Source organism: Mustelus asterias, chromosome 12, assembly GCF_964213995.1.
Source record: "Mustelus asterias chromosome 12, sMusAst1.hap1.1, whole genome shotgun sequence".
Taxonomy (NCBI): Eukaryota; Metazoa; Chordata; class Chondrichthyes; order Carcharhiniformes; family Triakidae; genus Mustelus; species Mustelus asterias.
This window is the reverse complement of record NC_135812.1, coordinates 76,119,156-76,142,329: the sequence shown is the minus strand read 5'-3', so window position 1 is coordinate 76,142,329 and position 23,174 is coordinate 76,119,156. Positions and strand designations below refer to the sequence as shown.

The window sequence follows — 23,174 nt, the reverse complement described above, 5'->3', positions numbered from 1 at the left end:
GGAGTGCTGCACTGTCGGAGAGTCAGTACTGAGGGAGTGCTGCACTGCCAGAGGATCAGCACTGAGGGAGTGCTGCATTGTCAGAGGATCAGTACTGAGGGACGCTGCACTGTCGGAGAGTCAGTGCTGAATCCTCTATTCCACTTGAACTTTGCACTGCAGTGAATAACGGTAAAACTAACCTCCATTTCCAGGAGGGACAAAAACCGTAAAATGGTGAAATAAGAATACAGATCCAAACTTATGGGTTTAAAAGCAAAATATTGCAGATGCAGGAAATCTGAAATAAAAACAGAAAATACTGGAAATACTCGGTCAGGCTCTGTGGAGAGAGGATAACAGGGATAATGGGCGGGATTTGATAGCCTCGCTCGAGCGAGACCGGAAATCCCCACCCAAGGTCAGCGGACACTCCCGTTGTCCGCCCCTTGCCCGCTCCGATTCTGTGGTGGGCAAGGCATAGAGTTCCGGCGAATGTTTTGGGCCTGTATGATTTGAAAGGTGAATTATATGGACTTTCTCTCTCCACAAATGCTGCCAAACCTGCTGAGATTTAACAGCATTTTCTGTTTTTACTCCATTTAAAAGCCTTGTTTATTTTCATTTACTTTCCGGGTTCGAACTGTATACATTTTCAGCCAGAGGCTGGTTTTTAAACTAGCCAATGTACAGAACTGTGGGACATTTCCTTTGCACTCAGAGCCACAAGGATGTGATCCTTCAACAATGAGCTTGGTTGGACATGAAACAGCTCAACCAAACTCACTCGCAACCTTCCTCAGCACTGATTGGTGGTTTTCCAATGACTCTTCAACTGCAGCTTGTGGTTGATGGACACTGCTGTCAATCTTATAAGAACATAAGAAATAGGAGCAGGAGTCGGCCATCTAGTCCCTCGAGCCTGCCCCGCCATTCAATAAGATCATGGCTGATCTGAAGTGGATCAGTTCCACTTACCCGCCTGATCCCTATAACCCCTAATTCCCTTACCGATCAGGAATCCATCTATCCGTGATTTAAACATATTCAACGAGGTAGCCTCCACCACTTCAGTGGGCAGAGAATTCCAGAGATTCACAACCCTCTGAGAGAAGAAGTTCCTCCTCAACTCTGTCCTAAACTGACCCCCCTTTATTTTGAGGCTGTGCCCTCTAGTTCTAGCTTCCTTTCTAAGTGGAAAGAATCTCTCCACCTCTACCCTATCCAGCCCCTTCATTATCTTATAGGTCTCTATAAGATCCCCCCCTCAGCCTTCTAAATTCCAACGAGTACAAACCCAATCTGCTCAGTCTCTCCTCATAATCAACACCCCTCATCTCTGGTATCAACCTGGTGAACCTTCTCTGCACTCCCTCCAAGGCCAATATATCCTTCAGCAAATAAGGGGACCAATACTGCACACAGTATTCCAGCTGCAGCCTCACCAATGCCCTGTACAGATGCAGCAAGACATCTCTGCTTTTATATTCTATCCCCCTTGCGATATAGGCCAACATCCCATTTGCCTTTTTGATCACCTGTTGCACCTGCAGACTGGGTTTTTGCGTCTCATGCACAAGGACCCCCAGGTCCCTTTGCACAGTAGCATGTTGTAATTTTTTTCCATTTAGATAATAATCCAATTTGCTATTATTTCTTCCAAAGTGAATAACCTCGCATTTGTCAATGTTATACTCCATCTGCCAGATCCTCGCCCCTTCACTCAGCCTGTCCAAATCTCTCTGCAGACCTTCTACGCCCTCCACATGATTCACTTTTCCACTTATCTTTGTGTCGTCTGCAAACTTTGTTACCCTACACTCAGTCCCCTCCTCCATATATAAATGGTAAATAGTTGAGGCCCCAGTACCGATCCCTGCGGCACGCCACTAGTTACCATCTGCCAACCAGAAAAGCACCCATTTATTCCGACTCTCTGCTTCCTGTCGGATAGCCAATCCCCAATCCACGCTAACACCCTACCCCCAACTCCGTGTGACCCAATCTTCTTCAGCAACCTTTTGTGAGGCACCTTATCAAACACCTTATGGAAATCCAAAAACACCGCATCCACCGGTTCCCCTCCGTCAACCGCACTAGTCACATCTTCATAAAAATCCAACAAGTTCGTCAAGCACGACTTTCCTCTCATGAATCCATGCCGCGTCTGCTTAATCGAACCATTCTTATCCAGATGGCCTGCTATTTCTTCTTAATGATGGATTCCAGCACTTTCCCAACTACAGACGTTAAGCTAACCGGCCTGTAGTTACCCGCCTTTTGTCTATTTCCCTTTTGCCTATTTATCTTCATCCAGAGGCTGATTCCCTCCCAATTCCCTGTTGGTTATGGGGTTAATCTTTAGGAAGTCCTCAGAGTCCACATCCGCCACACTACCAGAAGGATGTGGAGGCTTTGGAGAGGGTACAGAAAAGATTTACCAGGATGTTGCCTGGTATGGAGGGCATTAGCTATGAGGAGAGGTTGGAGAAACTTGGTTTGTTCTCACTGGAGCGACGGAGGTTGAGGGGAGACCTGAAAGAAGTCTACAAGATTATGAGAGGTATGGATAGAATGGATAGTCAGAAGCTTTTTCCCAGGGTGGAAGAGTCAATTACTAGGGGGCATACGTTTAAGGTGTGAGGGGCAAGGTTTAAAAGAGATGTACGAGACAGATTTTTTTTTTACACAGAGTGTGGTGGGTGCCTGGAACTCGTTGCCAGGGGAGGTAGTGGAAGCGGATATGGTAGTGACTTTTAAGGGGCGCCTTGACAAATACATGAATGAGATGGGAATAGAGGGATATGGTCCCCGGAAGGGTAGGGGGTTTTAGTTAAGTCGGGCCGCATAGTCGGTGCAGGCTTGGAGGGCCAAAGGGCCTGTTCCTGTGCTGTAATTTTCTTTGTTCTTTGTAAATCATTATCACGGCCACCTATAAATTACCTCAGGAGCTACCAGACGTTACTCCTAGGACTTCCTACAATTTAACCGTTGTGCCTCCCCCTGCTGCCCGATGGCCCTCAACTCAGCAGCGAGATTGCATTACCTGATTCAGCAGCTGCTGATGTCAACACAAAGTCACACACGTTGCTCACTGACTGGACTGGAGAATTCACGCTACAGTCCGGTTTGACTCAGCCCCAAGGAGAAGCTGCTTAATCAAGGACTCAGTGACAATGGACCATCAAAGATCAAACTCTCACAAACATTGAGGAAGGAAAAAAGTCAGAGAACAGAAACATTTCACCCAGGGAATTCATAACCCAGCAGACCACTGGATCTTTTAATGAGAGTTGGATGGGGTACAGTGTGTGCTTGAGAGGTTGGGGGAATTCTTTAATCAAAAGAATTAACAATTGAGGTCAATAATTGTTAAGACAAAAAAGTGTTGAAAATAAACAAAAATACATGTTTTATTTTGTAAAAGTAATGGTCAACCCGCAATTCACAGAAATTGTCACCAATTCGGAACTATTCTCTGCAATAAACTGAAGGAATACTGGGCCTATCAATCACTGGAAATCCAAACAGTTAGAGCTGCCCAAGTTCACATAGCAGAATCATGAAATGATAAAAGATGGAAGAAGGCCATTCAGCCCCTTGGTCTGGTGCTAGCTCCATGGTTGATCTATCTAATTAATCTCACTACTCTGCACTTTCCTCTGAAAATGTTTTCCACTCAAATATTTATTTAATTCCCTTTTAAAAATTTTAATCAAGTCTGCTTCCACCTCCATTTCAGGCAGTGCACTCCAGGTCACAACTACTCGCTGCATTAAAAAATCTTTCGCCACCTCACCTTCAATCTGGTTACCCTCCTGCCACCGTCAATAGTTTCTCCTCATTAAGACGATCAAAACCCCTCACGATTTTCAACACTTCTTTTAAATCTGTCTTAAACCTTCTCTGCTCCAAGGAGAAAACCCAGTTTCTCAACTCATATCACTGAAGTCCCTCATTCTTGATACCATTCTAGTAAATCTCTTCTACGCCCCCTTTAAGGCCTCAACATCCTTTCTAAAGCGTGGTGCCCAGATTTGAAAAAAATAAATGGGATTAGCCCTTTGTTCTTTGTTTTAGTGGTAGATTTTACCAGTACAGACTTGCCGAAGGGCCTTTTTGGCACTGTATGGCTCTATGATTCTATGACTATGACTCTATACTCAAGCTGAGGTCTAACCAGTGTTTTATAAAGATTTAACTTAACTTCCTTGCTCTTGTAATCTATTCCTGTATTCATGAGGAGATGTGAGCATCACTGGCTCGGCCAGCATTAGTTTCTGAATTGCCCTTGAGACGGTGATGGTGAGCTGTCTTCTTGAAGCATTGCAGTGGTGTAGGTACACTCACAGTACTTTTAGGGTGGCAGTTCCAGGAGTTTGACCCAGTGACTTAAGGAACGGGGACGCAGTTCCAAGTCAGGATGCTGGGTTCATTCCAGGATGTTGACAGCTTGATCGAGGCTGAAGGGAGGAAGAGGGAAATAAATTCCAGAGAAAAATGAAGGGAAGATGCTGCCCGGTGTGGTTTGTGAGAATTGACAAGATTGGCAAAGTGCCACCCAGCTGCTGCCAGGGAAAGTGGATGAACAGATTCTGCAGTGGAAGTCCCAATAACTAACACTCCGCTTTCCCCAAAATCTCAAGGATTTCACTGAAAATAATGATGCTACACAACGCCAAAAACCTTTGCAGCAATTTCCCAAATGCTCCTCCTCTGCGGAAAGGAGGAAATAAAACTGAAGCGAAATGGTGCAGGGATTGACTGTGAACCTGTTTCCTGATCTTTGTACCGGTGCCCTTTGAACATAGCAACTGAACGCCCAGGGCCAGGGAGTGTCATGTGGATGCCACATCGCTGGGAAATTCAGAGTCAATTTTCAGTGAAAATTGAGTGAAGTTAGAATAACCCCAATCTGACTTTATCTAAAGGTTCACACAGACTGGAGTCTGTAATCTGGCTGACACTGCAGCGCAGGACTGAGGGAGCGCTGTGTTGTCAGAGGTGCCTTCTTTCGTCAGCCTTCTCAGTGGAGTCTGAGGGTGCTATTCAAATTATATTATGGGAGTTCTCCCCGGTGGCTCGACCAATATTTATCCCTCAACCAATATCACCAGAAACAATTACCTGGTTACTGTTTGTGGGATCTTGCTGTGTACAAATTGATGATCATGTTTCCTACATTACAACAGTGACTCTGCTTCAAGAAGTCACCATTGGCTGTAAAGCACTTAGGTTGTCCTGAGGTAGTGGCAGGTACTATAGAAATGCACCTCGGTCTTGCTTTGTCGGCTTATATCATGCGAGCACCAGGTTGGTCATTGGGCGGACCTCGCTCTTTTGTTCCCAGAAAAACAGTTGGAATTGTAGAAAAGGAACAAACACTGACAAAGGCCAAGAAACCCACGCACTGAACACAGAATTAAAGTTCACTTCAATCTCGGTCAGTGACCTCTGTCAGCGTGGATTGTGAAATCTCCTCGTTGTCCCTAAGCCCGAGTATGTTGCTCCATCCCTGTGTATATTGATGAAATGAGCTGAGCGTGCAGACATGGAACAATAAACACGAGGTAATCTCAGTTTCATTCTCTTTGATAGCTCAATATGGGAAGGGGCTACGGGGTATTAGACAGCAATGAGTTAGGCCTGGGTTGGGGCTGCCTGTCAGACTGGGGTGGGCAGTGGGAGCCTTATTAACAGATGCAACAATGGAGGAGCGGAGGTGTCTGCTTCCAATGACAGAGTAAAGGACAACACAAACCAGAAGGTCAAATCTTACCAAACAAATGGCACATTGTTGTTTCTGGCAAGAAAACCAGCATGTTTCTCCCCAGGGAAATCAGTCGGTTTTCTCTTCAGATTCTACCAAGCTTTGCCAAAAGAAAAATCAAGGGGGTGCGATTCATGTCGTCATACAGGGGGCGGGACCTAAACACACTGGCAAAGCCCAGCTGCTCAGAGATCAGGGCGTCATCTTTAAAGGGTGCCCCAATCAGAACGGCAATAAACCTACCCCCCACCCTACCATGGAGGCATCAGGGGCTCCCCTCCCCACTCCTGATCAGAGCCAGCATTCACCTGGACCACCCCCTGCAATCATCGGCCCCTTCTCTCCCACCCCCCCCCCCACTGCTCCCTCCCCCCACCCGCAGTTATGCCCCCTTTACTTCACCCTTTCTCACGATCATCGGCTCCTTCCTGCCCCCCACCCCCCCACTGCTGGTGGCAACCTAGCAGTGCTAACCAGTGCCAGGGCACTGCCTGGTCATGTCCCTCATCCCCCAGGGACTATACTTACCTATGCGCACCTGGGTAAGATGGCTATGACAGGTTTGAAGATATGGCGAGGGGCCCAGATACAGTGAGGGGGATGGTTTAATTATATTGAAATACATGCAAACAGCAGGTTCATGCCAGTTATGGGAGTGAACCTGATGATGTCGCTAGCGAGGGGCAGGGAAGATCCAAAGTCAGGTTTTCGCTGGCCAGCATTGCAACCTCTGGATCTTGAGTCCTCGCCGGCAATCTCGCAGACAGTGAATGCGGGCTCAAGATACCGCCCAGAGAGTGAGGGAGCAGCCAGTGAGAAAGCAATATGAGTTATACAGGAACAGGAGGAGATCATTCAGCCCCTACAGCTTTTTCCATCATTCAGTCAGAACAGGGCTGATATGTACTTCAATTCCCAATTCCGAAATATCGGTCTTGAAAGATCCAATTATTCCAAAACATCCACAATCTTTTGGGAGAGAGTTTCAGGTTTCCACGAGTGTGTGTGTGAAAAAGTACGCTGTCATTCCTGAACAGCTTCGATCTAAATTTTATGTCCCTTTGTTCACATTCACTCATCCATGCTGTACCTGCCCGGGGAGTGTTTGATGGGACAGTGTAGAAGGAGCTGTACTTTGTACCCAACCCTGTGCTGTACCTATCTGGGAGTGTTTAATGGAGACATGTAGAGGGAGCTTTACTCTGTATCTAACTCTGCGCTGTAACTATGCTGGGAGTATTTGATGGGACAATGCAGAGGGAGCTTTACCCTGTATCAAACCCTTGCTGTACCTGTCCTGGGAGTATTTGATGGGACAGTGCAGCGGGAGCTTTACTCTGTATCTAACCCCGTGCTGCACCTGCTCTGAGTGTGTTTGATGGGGGTAGTGTAGAGGGAGAATTACTCCTTGTGTAACTTGTACTGTGCCAACCCATGCAGTATCTTACCTTGTAATCTGATTTTTGTGGTGTTACATAGAATTACACGGAACAACATTGAATACACAGAAACAAGCTATTGGGACTAACTGGACTATTTGGGTGTTTATGCTGAATATGTGCTTCCTTCTATCACATCTCACCAAACCCAATCAGCATGATTTCTATTCTTTTTCCTCTCGTGTTTATCTAATCGCTTATTAAATACATCGACAGTCTTCATTTCAGTTGTCCCCTGCGACAACGAGTTCCACATATGAACCATCTCTGGCTAAAGAAATTTCTCCAGAATTTCCTATTGGATTTATTTTTTATTAATTTGTAGAACTATAAACATGAGCATCCCTGGTAGGTTAGCATTTACTACCCCAGAGAAGAGCGACAGCCTTCCTGAATTGCTGCAGCCCATGTTACAATGATCATCTCATTCAGGGTCCATGTTAAATCTTTAAAGGGGTAATGCTCAGTTCTGGGAAAATTAAAGTTGTAAAGGGTTAGCTAACTAAAATGCTGGGCTTTAGAGATTGCCAAAACATCTCAAGAATCAGCAGTTCGGAAGTTAACAGAGTCATGGTAGAACAGAGGGATGTATTAAACAGCAGGTGGGCTTACTTAGCTGGAGACATGATGTCTACACTGATTGCAGAGAAGTGCAGCCCAGAGACATATTTGTTTTGGGAATTAGAGCTAAATTTGTTTAAAAACATTGAAAGGCCACAGCATCATGGAGATGGGTGGAGCTTAGGAAGGTTCTGTGGTTTCAGTTTATCTCTGTCTTTGCTGGGAGAGTGAGACTTCTGCAGCAGAGGAAGAGGCTGGATACCAAGAATACGCTGTTGTTTGCAGGTTCCAGGCAGTTAGTGCTCAGTGAAGCCCCGGGAACCATTCGGTGCAGTTGACGGTTGGCTGCAGTTTGGACCGTGTATGGTTTGCAGTTCTCACAGAAGCCCTCAGAGCTATTTATAGCTCAGTGCAGCCGGAAAGCTGGAGTTCAGAGAAATCTGGGGCTGTGCCAGCTTAGTGAAGCTAGCAGTCTGTGAAAAAGTTCGGAGTGTGCCCGAAATTAGAGATGGGGGTGCAGTTTTGTGAATCCCATGGAACGCAGTTTCAGGAGAAGAGACTGAACCATTTTGAGATGAGCAGTCTGCATCAGAACAGCTTTTCAGGGAATTCAGAGGCTAAATCTTCAAAAGTGAAGTGTTGCAATCCATCATGAGAGAGGCAGAGTTTAATAAATTTTGTGACTCACAGTTATCTCGGATATCTGGGTGGGTTGTTCAGAAATCTGTGGAATCTGTCCTGGGGTCACACCTGCCATTTAATGTGCAATGTGGTATTTTCAACCACAGTTTGCCTGTTAGTTCATCTTTACTTCATGTTAATTCTGAATGTTAGAGCATAAGACAGATATTGTAAATTGTTTTTTTTTGACTTTGTATGATTAAGTTTATTTTGTCTGTTTAAACCGTGGAATCTTGTGGCTTTATTCTTAGTGACTTCTGGGATGTCAAACTTTGTCTACTTTAAACAAAAAGTTACTGGTCTGTAACCAAGTCACTCCTGACTTGTGCCTTGTAGATGGTGGCCAGGCTTTGGGTGTCATAGGGATATAGGAACAGGAGTAGGCCATGTGGCCTGTTGATGCTGCTCCGCCATTCAATTTGATCATTTACCTCAATGCCAGTTTCCCACACTCTCTCTTGATGTCACTGGTCTCCAGAAACCTATCGATTCCTGCCTTGAACATGCCCAATGATTGAGCTTCCACAGCCCTCTGGAGGTAGAGAATTCCAAATGTTCACCACACTCTGACTGACAAAATTCCTCCTCTTCTTAGTCTTTAATGGCCGACCCCTTATCCTGAGATTATGATCTCTCCTGACTCATCTGATCTATTTTCACCCTGATGTACCCTGTAAGAATTTTGTAAATTTCATAGAGTCATAGAGGTTTACAGCATGGAAACAGGCCCCTCGGCACAACTTGTCCATGCCGCCCCTTTTTTAACCCCTATGTTAGTCCCAATTGTCCGCATTTGGCCCATATCCCTCTATACCCGTCTTACCGATGTAACTGTCTAAACATTTTTAAAAAGACAAAATTGTATCTGCCACTACTACTACCTCTGGCAGCTCGTTCCAGACACTCACCACCCTCTGTGAAAAAATTGCCCCTCTGGACCCTTTTGTATCTCTCCCCTCTCACCTTAAACCTATGTCCTCTAGTTTTAGGCTCCCTTACCTTTGGGAAAAGATATTGACTATCTAGCTGATCTATGCTTCTCATTATTTTATAGACCTCTATAACCTTATGCAACCTCTCCAAGCCTCCTACGCTCCAGAGAAAAACGTCTCAGTATATCCAGCCTCTCCTTATAACTCAAACCATCAAGTCCCGGTAGCATCCTAGTAAATCTTTTCTGCAATCTTTCTAGTTTAATAATATCCTTTCTATATAATAGGGTGATCAGAACTGTACATAGTATTCCAAGTGGGGCCTTATCAATGTCTTGTACAACTTCAATAAGACGTCCTAACTCCTGTATTCAATGTTCTGACCAATGAAACCAAGCATGCCAAATGCTTTCTTCACCATTCTGTCCACCTGTGACTCCACTTTCAAGGAGCTATGAACCTGTACCCCTAGATCTCTTTGTTCTATAACTCTCTCCAACGCCCTACCATCAACTCAATAAGTCCTGCCTTGGTTTGATCTAACAAAATGTATCACCTCGCATTTATCTAAATTAAACTCCATCTGCCATTTGTCAGCCCACTGGCCCAACTGATCAAGATCCCGTTGCAATCCTGGATAACCTTCTTCCCTGTCCACTATGCCACCAATCTTGGTGTCATCTGCAAACTTACTAACCATGCCTACAATCCAAATCATTAATATAAAATGATAAATAACAGTGGACCCAGCACCGATCCCTGAGGCACACCGCTGATCACAGCCTCCAGTTTGAAAAACAACCCTCTACAACCACCTTTGGCTTCTGTCATCAAGCCAATTTTGTATTCATTTGGTGACCTCAGCCTGGATCCCGTGAGATTTACCCTTATGCAACAACCTACCATGTGGTACCTTGTCAAAGGCCTCGTTAAAGTCCATCTAGACAACATCAACTGCACTGCCCTCATCTACCTTCTTGGTTACCCTTTCAAAAAACTCAATCAAATTTGTGAGACATGATTTTCCACTCACAAAGCCATGCTGACTGTCCCTAATCAGTCATTGCGTCTCTAAATGCCTGTAGATCCTGTCTCTCAAAATACCTTCCAACAACTTACCCACTATAGATGTGAGGCTCACTGGCCTCTAGTTCCCAAGTTTTTCCCTGCAGCCCTTCTTAAACAAAGGCACAACATTTGCCACCCTCCAATCTTCAGGTAATCTCACCTGTGAGTATCGATGATTGAAATATCTCTGCTAGTGGACCCGCAATTTCCTCCCTAGCCTCCCACAATGTCCTGGGATACACTTCATCAGCTTGATGCACTTTAAGACTTCCAGCACCTCCTTCTCTGTTATGTGTACTCTCTTCAAGACATCACTATTTATTTCCCCAAGTTCCCTAACATCCATGCTTTTCTCAACAGTGAATACTGATGAGAAATATTCATTTAGGATCTCATCCATCTATTTCAATTAGGTTATGCCACATTCTTTGAAACTCTAAGGAATACAGGCCCAATCTCCTCAGTCTCTCCTCAAAAGACAATCCTGCCATCCCAGAGATTATTCTAGTGACCCTGTGATGTACTCCTTCTATGACAAGTCTACCCTTCCTTAGATAAAGGGATTAAAATTGTGCACGATACTCCAGGTGAGGCCTCACCAAGCCTCTATATAACATCCTTATTCCTGTACTCAGATCCCGTCATGATGAGTGTCAACATAACATTTGTCTTCCTAATTGCCTGCTGCATCTGCATGCCAGCTTTTAGTGACTCATGAATAAGGACACTCAGGTTCGTTTGGACACCAAAATTCCCAACCTTCCCCATTTAAAATATATTTTGCCTTGTTATTTCTAACAAAGTAAATAATCTCACACTTACTCACATTATATTCCATCTGCCATCTTGCAGGCCATTCACTTAGCCTGTCCAAATCCTTTTGAGGTCCACATTTGTCCCTTTCCTTTTCACAAACCAAGAGCAGCTTTTACAGATTGCCTTTATGTTCCTTGCTAGTTTGCATTCATATTCTATTTTCTCTTTATTAATCAGTTTTTTGGTCCTCCTTTGCTGGATTCTAAATTGCTCCCAATCCTCAGACTTACCACTTTTTCTGACGTCCTAATAAGCCACTTCCTTTAATGTAATGCAATCTTCAAATTCTTTTGTTAACCACGGTTGATTTACCTTTCCCTTTAGATGTTTGTGCCTTGGAGGAATGTATATGCTGTAGACAACTTGGCGTTCCTTTAAATACTAGCTATTTCTTGTCTACTGTATCTTTCCAATCCATCATAGCCAACTTGTCCCTCAGACCTTCATGATTTCCTTTCTTCAGATTTAAGAATCTAATTTCAGAATGACCAAATCACATTCAAACCTAACGTGAAATTTTATCATTTTATGGTCACTATTTCCCAAAGGCGCCTTTACATCAAGGTTATTAATTAGCCCTTTCTCATTACACAACATTAAGTCCATAATATGCCCAATCCTTAGTTGGCTCCTCAATGTACTTCTCCAGAAACCCATCATGTACATACTCCACCAATTGATGCTGATTTACTTAACCCAGTCTGTGTGTAAATTGAAGTCAGCCATTATTATTGTATTCCCACATTACATGCATCTCTAATTTCCTGCTTTACACCATGCCCAACATTACCACTACAGTTTGGTGGCCTATAAACTACTCCCACCCTTGTTTGCTGCTCTTTGTTGTTTACTTAGCACAAGAGATGAATTACTATTAATTGTTATTAATATCATCATATTTATATTTATGGTCCCTAGTTCCACACAAATGGAAATATATTGCCTATCACATACCTTCATAATCTTAAAGATCACCATAAGTCACCTCTCAGGCTCATCCTGTTCAATGCTTTCAGTGTAACCTCTCAGGATGTATCATCTTTGTTACTGACTCAATTCCTCAGCAGCTGTTTTGATTATAAGTTGGTTGAGGGATGTTGGTCAGAGCACAGGGAGTCTTCCTCCACTGAAGCTGCAGTGTCACTAAGACCTCTCCATGTCTGTCTAGCTGTAAAGTTGGACGCTTAAATCCCATTTTGTCAAGCTCTGGGACAGAATGTGAGGCAGGATTATGGAGGACCAGCATTACTTAAAAGCCTGCATCTGCCAAGATACCACCGACCATTTCTACTATCTTCAGGACACATAACCATCATGAGAAAATAGAGGTCAATGGAGAGACAAATGCAAGGACAGCTGCTGTTACCATGCACCTCAGGGTCGGCAAACACGGCCTCAATAGTGAACAAGGATTCCAAAAACACACTTTGTCTTATGAAATGTATGAAATATGAGCAGAGGTAGGCCATTTGGCCCTTTGAGCCTGCTCTGCCATTCAATAACATCGTGGCCAATCTATTTATGTTTTGAATTTCACGTTACCATCTACTCCTGATAACCTTTGATTCACTTCCCTAGCAAGAATCTACCTACATCTGTCTTAAAAATATCCAATGACTCTGCCACCATCGGCTTCTCAGGCAGAGAGTTCCAAGGTCACCCCATCATCTGTAGGAAAAAAATTCTCTTCATCCCTGTCCTAAAAGTGTGGCCCCTAATTTTAAAACTGTGCCCCCTGGTTCTGGACTCAACCACAAGAGGAAACATCCTTTCCACATCCATCTTGTTAAAACCATTCAGGATCTTGTATATTTCAATCAAGTCACTCCTCACTCTAAGCTTCAGTGAAAACAAGCCCAGACTGTCCAAACTTTCCTCATAAGACAACCCATTCTAAATTGCTTCCAATGCATCCTTCCTTAAATAAAGAGACCAAAACTGCACACTGTATTCAAGATGTGGTCTCACCTATGTCCTGTATAACTGAAGCATGACATCCTACTTTTATTTCCAGTTCCTCTCATAATAAGGGATAGCATTTAATTAACCTCCTTAATTACTTGCTCTACCAGCATACTAACTTTTTGTGACTCATGCACGAGAACACCCAAATCCCTCCGACCTCGGAAGTCTGCAGCCATTCTCCGTTTCATACTCTGCCATTTTACTCTTCCTGCCAAAGTGAACAACTTCACATTTTCCCACATCATACTCCAACTGACATTGTTTCTGCTCACTCTCTCAACCTATTTATATTGATCTGCACCCTCCTTATGTCCTCTTCACAACATTCTTTCCTACCTATCTTTGTGTCATCTGCAAATTTAGCTACGATGCTTTCACTCCTCTCATCCATGTCACTGATATAAATTGTAAAAAGTTGAGGCCCCAGCACTGACTCCTGCAGGGTTCCTTGAATTGTTTCCAGTCTTGTAACTTTCACTTGAATATAATTTTCTGATTCCTACTTACAACTGTTCAAATCAGCACTTAGACCCGAATAATTACGTGAACTAGATTTTGACAGGGAATTGAGAATGGGTTGTAATCTCCCATTCCAATGGGATTTATGCCAATTCTTAACCATTTACAATCCAGAGACCAGACTTAGCTATATCTTCAAAAACACCCATTTTCCAAACGAGAATCTCTTTCACTGAACCAATATCTCAGAGTGATTAATCAGTGACTCTCATATGTTCAATTGCAGACCCTGAAGGATGTTACAGCTTCAATCAGTGTTTGTAGAACCATTTCCATCATCGACTGGGTTCTCAGTGACGACACCTGGATTGGAAGTAAAGATTTAACTTTTTATTTTATAAAAAGTCACCCAATATTTTGATAAGGGAACATTTGAAATTTTTTGAGCTGGCAACTTGAGTGCATATTTGACTGGCTCGTTGTCCTTTAGGAAATTTTCTTAGCCAATGTGTAATGAGACCTATGTTATAAGTGTCTATTATTAAACCTGTGTATTGGAGGTGCTATGCTGCCCATGTACAATTAAGTTTTATTCATTGCTGTCAAGGATAATTATCTATTTAATAAATGCAAAGTCCCATCCGCAGAGCTTTATAATGCTCTGAGTTCTCATTGAGAAAGCCACTGGTCCATTTCAGAGATGATTTTCAATGTGCCCCCCATAACGTATCCTACACAGTTTAGTTCATTCACACCATCATACAATCCGAAACAGAGGAGGACATGAAGCGTCCTGTAGACACCAAACTACTTGGAGAGAGCATTAGAAAAACATCACTTGGAGGACCCCAGAGTGATCTTTTATTTAAGGGATTTTGTGCATTTATTGCCCATCCCTAATTGCTCTGAGAATGTGTGGTGTTGGGGCTGGTAGCAGTTTAATAAAGTGTTTGGCTTGCTCAGCCATTTCCGAGAACAGTTGGGAGTCAACCACATGTAGGTCAGAGCAGGTAGAGGGGGCAGAATTCCTTCCCTAAAGGACATTGTTGAACACATTGGTTTTTATGGCAATTCAGAAGTTTCATGGTCACATTTACCGATCCTGACTTTATAGTTCCAGATTTTAAAAAAAATTGTATTCAAATTTTCAAACTATTGGACAGGCAAACTCACATCGCCTGGGTTACTAGTCCAATAACAAATTGCATGGTGTTCAGTAACACTTGCAACTAGGGTGACCATTTGTCCAGTTTTAAACTGGATAGGCTGATTTTCAGCAGCTCGGCTACCTGTCTGATACTGGATGCCTTAATGTTGTGTGTTTTAACTGGCCCCAGCCCTGTGCCAAACTGACAAAGTAATGAACTCCTGAGCATTGACATTTTCCATGTTAATGAACTGAAAGTTCCCTCTATATTGAGACCCAGGCAGCAACTCAGGGAAACAGGGGTGGTCAGCACAGATAGGATAACCTGAGACACAGTTGTGCTTAAGGGTGCCGACCCTCTTTCGCCCAAGAGAATTTAATCCAGGGCAACAGCCGGTTTCAATCTGCTTCCTCCATAGATAAACCGGTCCCGGATAAAGGGAATTTTGTCATTTATGAAGACATCCAGTCTCCTCCAGTCCCCCAGAAAATCCAAACATAGAAGATCAAAGTACTCACTGACGGATCCAACCAAAAACTACAATCTTACAACACTTGAAAGGCACCACTTATTTAGGATTAGTCAGTAATTGGATTTATATATATATTTTTAAAATTTTATCATAGATCATAGAATCTTTACAGTGCAGAAGGAGGCCATTTGGCTCATTGAGCCTGCACGGACAACAATTCCACCCAGGCCCTAATCCATAACCCCACGTAGTTATGCTGCTAGTCCCCCGACACTGAGGGGCAATTTAGCATGGCCAATCCACCTAACCCACAAATCTTTGGAATGTGGAGGGGAGCCGGGGTACGTGGAGGAAACCCACACAAATACAGGGGGAACATACAAACTCCACACAGACAGTCACCCAAGGCTAGAATTGGATCCAGGTCCCTGGCGCTGTGAGACTGCAGTGCTAACCATTGAATTACTCGGGTTTGCATCGGTCACAAGACTGGCCCACTTTTAATCACCTGTTTATAAAATTAGGAGAGAGAGTCAAGCTGGTGTCAGGCATCCTTGACATCTGTGTGTGTCCCCTAATTGCAGCTGAAGCAATCGGTGCTCTCCTGCAGCAAGACCTGGAAAGCCTTCAGGCTGGGCCATTGAATGGCAAGTAACATTTGCGCCGCACAAGTGCCAGGCAATGACCATCTCCAACAAGAAATAATCTAACCAGCACCACTTGACATTCAATGGCATTATCATCACTGTCTCTCACACCAACATCCTAAGGTTCGCCACTTACCAGAAACTGAGCCACACCAACCATATAAATATACTGTGGTCACCAGAATAGGTCAGAGACTGGGAATTGTGCAGAAAGTAACTCATCTCCTGACCCCCCAAAGCCAGCGCACTACCTACAAGGCACAAGTTAGGAGTGTGATGGAATGCTCTCCACTTGCCTGGATATGTGCAGTTCTAATGCTCAAGAAATGCGACACCATCCAGGACAAAGTAGCCCACTTGATTGACACCCCATTCACCACCTTAAAAGTTCATTCCTTCCACCACTGACGCACAGTGGCTGCAGTGAGTACCAGCTACAAAACGTGCTGCAACAACTCGTCAAGGCTCCTTCGACAGCACCATCCAAACCCACGACTTCTATCAACTGGAAGGACAAGGGAAGCAGATGTATGGGAACACTATCACCTGCAAGTTCCCCTCCAAGCGATACACCATCCTGACTTGACTTGGAACTATATCGCCATTCCCATACTGTTGCTGGGTCAAAATACAAACAGACAAACAGACAAATTAGGAGCAGGAGTAGGCTCCATCATTCAATAAAATCATGGCTGATCTGATTGTAAACTTGTAAACTTGACCCCACATTCCTGTCTAGCCCCAATAATCTTCCGTCTTCTTGCTTATCAAGAATCTATCTACCTCTTCCTTGAAAATATTCAAAGACTGCTTCCACCACCTTTTGAGGAAAAGTGTTCCATGACTCACAACCCTCACGAGAAAGAAATTCCCTTCACCTCTTTCATAAATGGGTGACCCCTTATTTTTAAACTGTGACCCCTAGATTCTCCCACAAGAGGATACATACTCTCCAAATTCATCCTGTCAAGGCCCCTCAGAATCTTACATGTTCCGATCATGTTGCCTCTTACTCTTCTAAACTCCAGTGGACACAAGCCTAGTCTGTCCAACGTTTCCTCAAAAGACAACCTGCCCATTCCTGGTATTAGTCCAGTAAGCCTTCTCTGAACTGTTTCCAACACACTTACATCCTTCCTTAAATAAGGAGACAAATACTGTACATAGTACTCCAGATGTGGTCTCTCAAATGACCTGTATAACTGAAGCATATTCGTATTCAATTCTCCTCACAATAGATGATAACATTCTATTGGCTTTCCTAATTACTTGCTATACCTGCATACTAACCTTTTGCAATTCATGCACTAAGACATCCAGATCCCTCAACTCTGCAATCTCTCAATATTTAGATATGTTTCTTTTTTATTCTTCCTGCCAAAATGGATAATTTCACATTTTCCCACATTATACTCCATTTTCCAGATCCTTGCCCACTCACTTAATATATCTATGTCCCTTTGTAGTCCCCTTATGTCCTCTTCACAACTTACTTTGCTACATATCTTTGTATCATCAGCAAATTTATCAACCATACCATCAAAATCATTAGTATAAATTGTAAACAATTGTGGCCCCAACACTGATCCCTGTGGGCACACCACTTGTCACATCCTGTCAACCAGAAAATGACCCATTTATTCCTACTCTCTGTTTCCTGTTAGCTAGCCAATCTTCTAACCATGCCAGTATGTTACTCCCTAAACTATGACTTTTATTTTCCGCTAAATTGAGGCATCAGTCAACCAGGAAAAGGGAAAACCAGGCTCCAAATAGCCAATCGGATTGCCTCTGGAATCTCTCTGCCCCTGAAGGATTACACGGCCATTGTCAGCTGCAGGTTATTTCAACAGCTCAGAGTGCCTCTGAGGACCAGTCTCAGGACAAACAGGGCGTTTGTTTCAGTGTTTTTAACATGCAGCACTGCAGGATTTGGAAGGGAAGTTGACTAGGAGTATGGACCTTCAGGAGTTAACATAAGAACATAAGAAATAGGAGCAGGATTTGGCCATCTAGCCCCTCACGCCTGCCCCGCCATTCAATAAGATCATGGCTGATCTGAAGTGAATCAGTTCCACTTACCCGCCTGCTCCCCATAACCCTTAATTCCCCTACTGATCAGAAATCCATCTATCCGTGACTTAAACATATTCAACGAGGTAGCCTCCACCACTTCAGTGGGCAGAGAATTCCAGAGATTCACCACTCTCTGAGAGAAGAAGTTCCTCCTCAACTCTGTCCCAAACTGACCCCCCTTTATTTTGAGGCTGTGCCCTCTAGTTCTAGCTTCCTTTCTAAGTGGAAAGAATCTCTCCACTTCTACCCTATCCAGCCCCTTCATTATCTTATATGCCTCTATAAGATCACCCCTCAGCCTTCTAAACTCCAACGAGTACAAACCTAATCTGCTCAATCTCTCCTCATAATCTACACCCCTCATCTCTGGTATCAACCTGGTGAACCTTCTCTGCACTCCCTCCAAGGCCAATATATCCTTTCGCAAGTAAGGGGACCAAAACTGCACACAGTATTCCAGCTGCGGCCTCACCAATGCCTTGTACAGATGCAGCAAGACTTCTCTGCTTTTATATTCTATCCCCCTCGCGATAAATGCCAACATCCCATTTGCCTTCTTGATCACCTGACGTACTTGCAGACTGAGTTTTTGCGACTCATACACAAGGACCCCCAGGTCCCTCTGCACAGCAGCATGTTGTAATTTTTTTCCATTTAAATAATAATCCAATTTGCTATTATTTCTTCCAAAGTGAATAACCTCGCATTTGCCAATGTTATACTCCATCTGCCAGATCCTCGCCCACTCACTCAGCCTATTCAAATCTCTCTGCAGACCTTCTGCTTCCTCCACGCAATTCACTTTCCCACTTATCTTCGTGTCGTTAGCAAACTTTGTTACCCTACACTCAGTCCCCTCCTCCAGATCATCTATGTAAATAGTAAATAGTAAACAGTTGAGGCCCCAGTACCGATCCCTGCGGCACGCCACTAGTCACCATCTGCCAACCAGAAAAGCACCCATTTATTCCAACTCTCTGCTTCCTCTTGGATAGCCAGTCCCCAATCCACGTTAACACCCTACCCCCAACTCCGTGTGCCCCAATCTTCTGCAGCAACCTTTTGTGAGGCACCTTATCGAATGCCTTTTGGAAATCCAAAAACACCACATCTACCGGTTCCCCTCCGTCAACCGCACTAGTCCCATCTTCATAAAAACCCAGTACGTTCGTCAAACACGACTTTCCCCTCATGAATCCATGCTGCGTCTGCTTGATCGAACCATTCTTATCCAGATGGCCTGCTATTTCTTCTTTAATGATGGATTCCAGCATTTTCCCAACTACAGACGTTAAGCTAACTGGCCTGTAGTTACCTGCCTTTTGTCTACTTCCTTTTTTAAACAGCGGCGTAACAGTAGCCATTTTCCAATCAGCTGGCACTATCCCAGAGTCCAGTAAATTTTGATAAATAACCACTAACGCATCCGCTATTACCTCTGACATTTCTTTCAGTACCCTGGGATGCATTCCATCCAGGCCCGGGGACTTGTCCACCTTCAGTCCCGTTAGTCTACCAAGCATTGCCTCTCTAGTAACAATAATTATATTGAGTACCTCTCCTCCTACCAACACTCGATCGTTAACATTCGGTAAACTATTTGTGTCTTCCACCGTGAAGGCCGACACAAAAAACCTATTTAAAGTCTCAGCCATTTCCTTGTTTTCCACTACTAAATCCCCCCTCTCGTCCTCCAAGGGTCCAACATTCACTCTAGCCACTCTATTCCTTTTTATATATTTGTAAAAACTTTTACTATTATTTTTTATGTTTAGAGCTAGTTTAGTTTCATAATCTATCTTTCCTTTCTTTATCGCTTTCTTAGTCATTCTTTGTTGATTCTGGACACTGGTTTAGCTCACAATAGAAAGCAACTCGAGGTTAAGCCACACAATACCTGCAATGCAGTGAACTTTCTGGAACCTTCACATTGTCCAGGCTCAATGCCATCACTGCACACTGCAGGATTTGGAAGGTTACCGTGTGTACTCACAGGCTGTTGGCATTTAATACACTGACTTCACTCACTGACTGACGGTGAGGGGCTGAAGGGGTTTATCCTGTACTCTCTGCTCAAGGCAAGATTCCCTTTAACACCCCCACCCCAAAGATGCTGCTTCATGTCACACAAAAGGATTGGGAAGCTCAGAAAGACATTGCCAAGCTTGTAGTGAGGGTTCACAGGCAATCGCAGGAGACCAGACTGCACCCTCAGCCGACACCCACACTTTCAGCAGGAGCCAGGGAGCAAAACCCTACAGGACTGTTCCTCTTCAGTCCAGAGGCACTGTCATTCCAACTGTGAGAGGGCGCTCGGACTGGTGTGCGTGCGTGCGTGTGCGTGTATTATATCGGTTGATGTGTGCGTGTTTGTATAAGTGTGGATTTGTATGTGTGTGTCAGCACCTGCGTTTGTATGTGTTGGTGTATTTATGTATGTGTGTGAGTGGGTGTGTGTGTGCATCTGTGTGTCAGTGAGTATATGTGGTTGTGTCCACGTTTGTATCAGGATGGGCGTGTGTCTGTGTATCCGTAAGGTCTGGTGTGCAGGCGTGTGTGGGGCAGTGGTGGGGCAGGGTTGTATCAGTGTGAAGTAAAGTTTATTTGTTAGTCACAAGTAAGGCTTACATTAACACTGCAATGAAGTTACTGTGAAATTCCCCTACTCTCCACAGTCCGGCGCCTGTTCGGGTCTCTGCACCTAACCAGCACGTCTTTCAGAATGTGGGAGGAAAACGGAGCACCCAGAGGAAACCCACGCAGACACGGGGAGAACATGCAAACTCCACACAGACAGTGACCCAAGCCGGGAATTGAATCCGAGTCCCTGGCACTGTGAAGCAGCAGTGCTAACCACTGTGCCACCCTGCCACCCCGTGTTGGCTTGTGTGTGTTTGCAGACATCTATGGGGGTATATCAGTGTGTGTCTGTAAATCCATGGGGGTGGGTGTGCAGGCATGTGCATGTTTGTTTGTACGTTTCACAACCTCAGGGTATCTTACGTGCTTTAGAGCCAAATCAGTAATGTTGAAGTGTTGGCACTGAAAATGCAGCAAGCGACATGCACACAGCAAGATTCCACAAACAGTAAGATGATAATGACCAGATAATTTGTTTCAGTGATGTTGTGGAGGAATAAATATTGGCCAGGACACCAAGAAAAACTCTCCTGTACGTCTTCGAATCCTGTCATGCCATGGGATCTTTAACATCCACTTGATAGGACAAATGGGGCCTTGGTTTAATGTCTCATTTGAAAGACAGCATCTCTGACAATGCAGCACCCTCGCAGTACTGCATTGAGAGAGTCAGCCTGGAGCAGGGTCTGAACCCACAACCTTCCAACTCTGACCCTCCGAGCTACGGAGGACAAGACACAAGAAAAATAGGATTCAGCTGAAAATAGAAGCAACTACAGATTCTCAAGCAGCAGTGAGGTTAATGCCTGTACTCACATTCATTGAGGGACACGGGAGATCCAGCTCGTGACCTTCTGAACTCCTCTCCTTGACTGTACAAAGACAGATTCGGGTGACTGGACCCCCGGCCAAAGGTATGTTGCTGGTTACTGCCCAAACCTGTTGTCACCTGCGACATCCTCTCTTTCGTTTTCAGGGCATGAGCTCGTTCCTGACGCAGACGCTCTTCATCTTTCAGCAGAGCAACCAGCTGTTTGGCCCTTTCTCTCACATTAATGCCTTGGTCTTTGCCGTCCCGGTCGATGTACTGGAAATCCTTCAGAGTCTGCACAGTGTAGATATTCTCTTTGCATTGTTGGGACACTTTCTCTGAGCCAGTTTTGATGAGATAATCCAGCAGGGTCAATGCCTTATAAACATGTCTCCAATTCTTCCCATGGTCGTTCAGACGCTTCCAAATCATACCCATGATCTCGGAGAATGCCACCACGTTAAAGGTCAGGTCAGCAATGTTGGACATGAGAGAGCTGGGTGGGCCCCATGGGTCGTTGGATGTGGCTTCTCGAACCTTTACCTCGGCATCAGAGTAGTTGTGGACAATGTTCTTCATTTGCCTCCGTATAGCTGAGGTGGCCATCCTCTGATTTCCAGTGAACCTCGAGTGCAGACAAATCAACTCGATCCGGGGAGTTTGTATTACTGTAATCCAAGAGGACAGGGCGTCACTATCCCATCAGGGTTTGGCCCCAAACACCAGCAAGAATTAGGGAGCCTCAGCTGTGAGCAGAAGAACGAGAGGAGTCATCTTACAAATCCAGAAACTCACATGGCTCATCTTAGCAACTTTCTCCCAGAGGATAGCCTCAAACCGGGGGTTCAGGTGAGACTCCCCATACATTCCTCAGCTGGGAGGGAGGGGGAGGGAGGGGGGGGGGGGGGGTGGGTGTCACAAACTGTGCTATGTCTCCTTGCTCGGAGAACAGCTTTGTAAATTTAGCTCAAATACCACTCAACTTGTAAATTCATTCGGAGATAGTCTGGATTGAGATGCTCACACTCAAACACATCCCCCCCCCTTCACTCACCCACCCCCATACACTTTGCCGCCACTCAGCTTTCCCTCCCCCATACTTTACCTGCCTGCTTCACCTGCTCACCCTCACAAACATGCTCACAGATACACCTATTCTGCATGGCAAACACACACACATACCCTCAAACTCATAGCACCACACATCAAACACCCCCACACTGACTCAAGGTGCCTGGACAGCATTAACTCATATCCCTGGCCCAGTACAACCCGGGATGGGCACTGTCACCCTGTCAGCAATTGGGACAACTACCACCAGTTAAAAGAATCAAAAACTGAATGAAATGCACTTTGGCTGGTTTTGGAATGGAGAAGGTGACTTCAGCTAAGTCCAAGCTTGAACCAATCACTTCTTGCTTCCCTGGGCTCGATGTGCACATCGAACTAGGGGAATTGCACGAGGGGAATTTCACAGTAACTTCATTGCAGTGTTAATGTAAGCCTTACTTGTGACTAATAAATAAACTGGCTGCATCATGGGGCTTCAGGAGAACGGAGATCGCCAAAAGAGCGAGAGAGAGAGAGACTCTCAGACCCATTCAGACTGACAGAGCAGAGCAAAAGAGAAAGGTGGTGATCAGAGTGCAGAACCTAGTGCATGTAACTAACTCACCAAGCTCCCAAAGGTAGAGGCAAGATGTGAAGTTC

The 23,174-nt window shown here is 44.6% G+C and overlaps 1 protein-coding gene across 1 annotated transcript in view; it reads right to left on the bottom strand.

Annotated features, from left to right (window-relative positions):
* The window catches only part of LOC144502042 (epsin-3-like), an 82,360-nt gene that overhangs the window by 32,845 nt on the left and 26,341 nt on the right, over positions 1 to 23,174 (bottom strand). Inside the window, exon 2 of the mRNA XM_078226053.1 lies at positions 21,470 to 22,132. Coding sequence (XP_078082179.1) covers positions 21,470 to 22,132 — 663 coding nt within the window. The remainder of the gene's footprint in view (positions 1 to 21,469; positions 22,133 to 23,174) is intronic.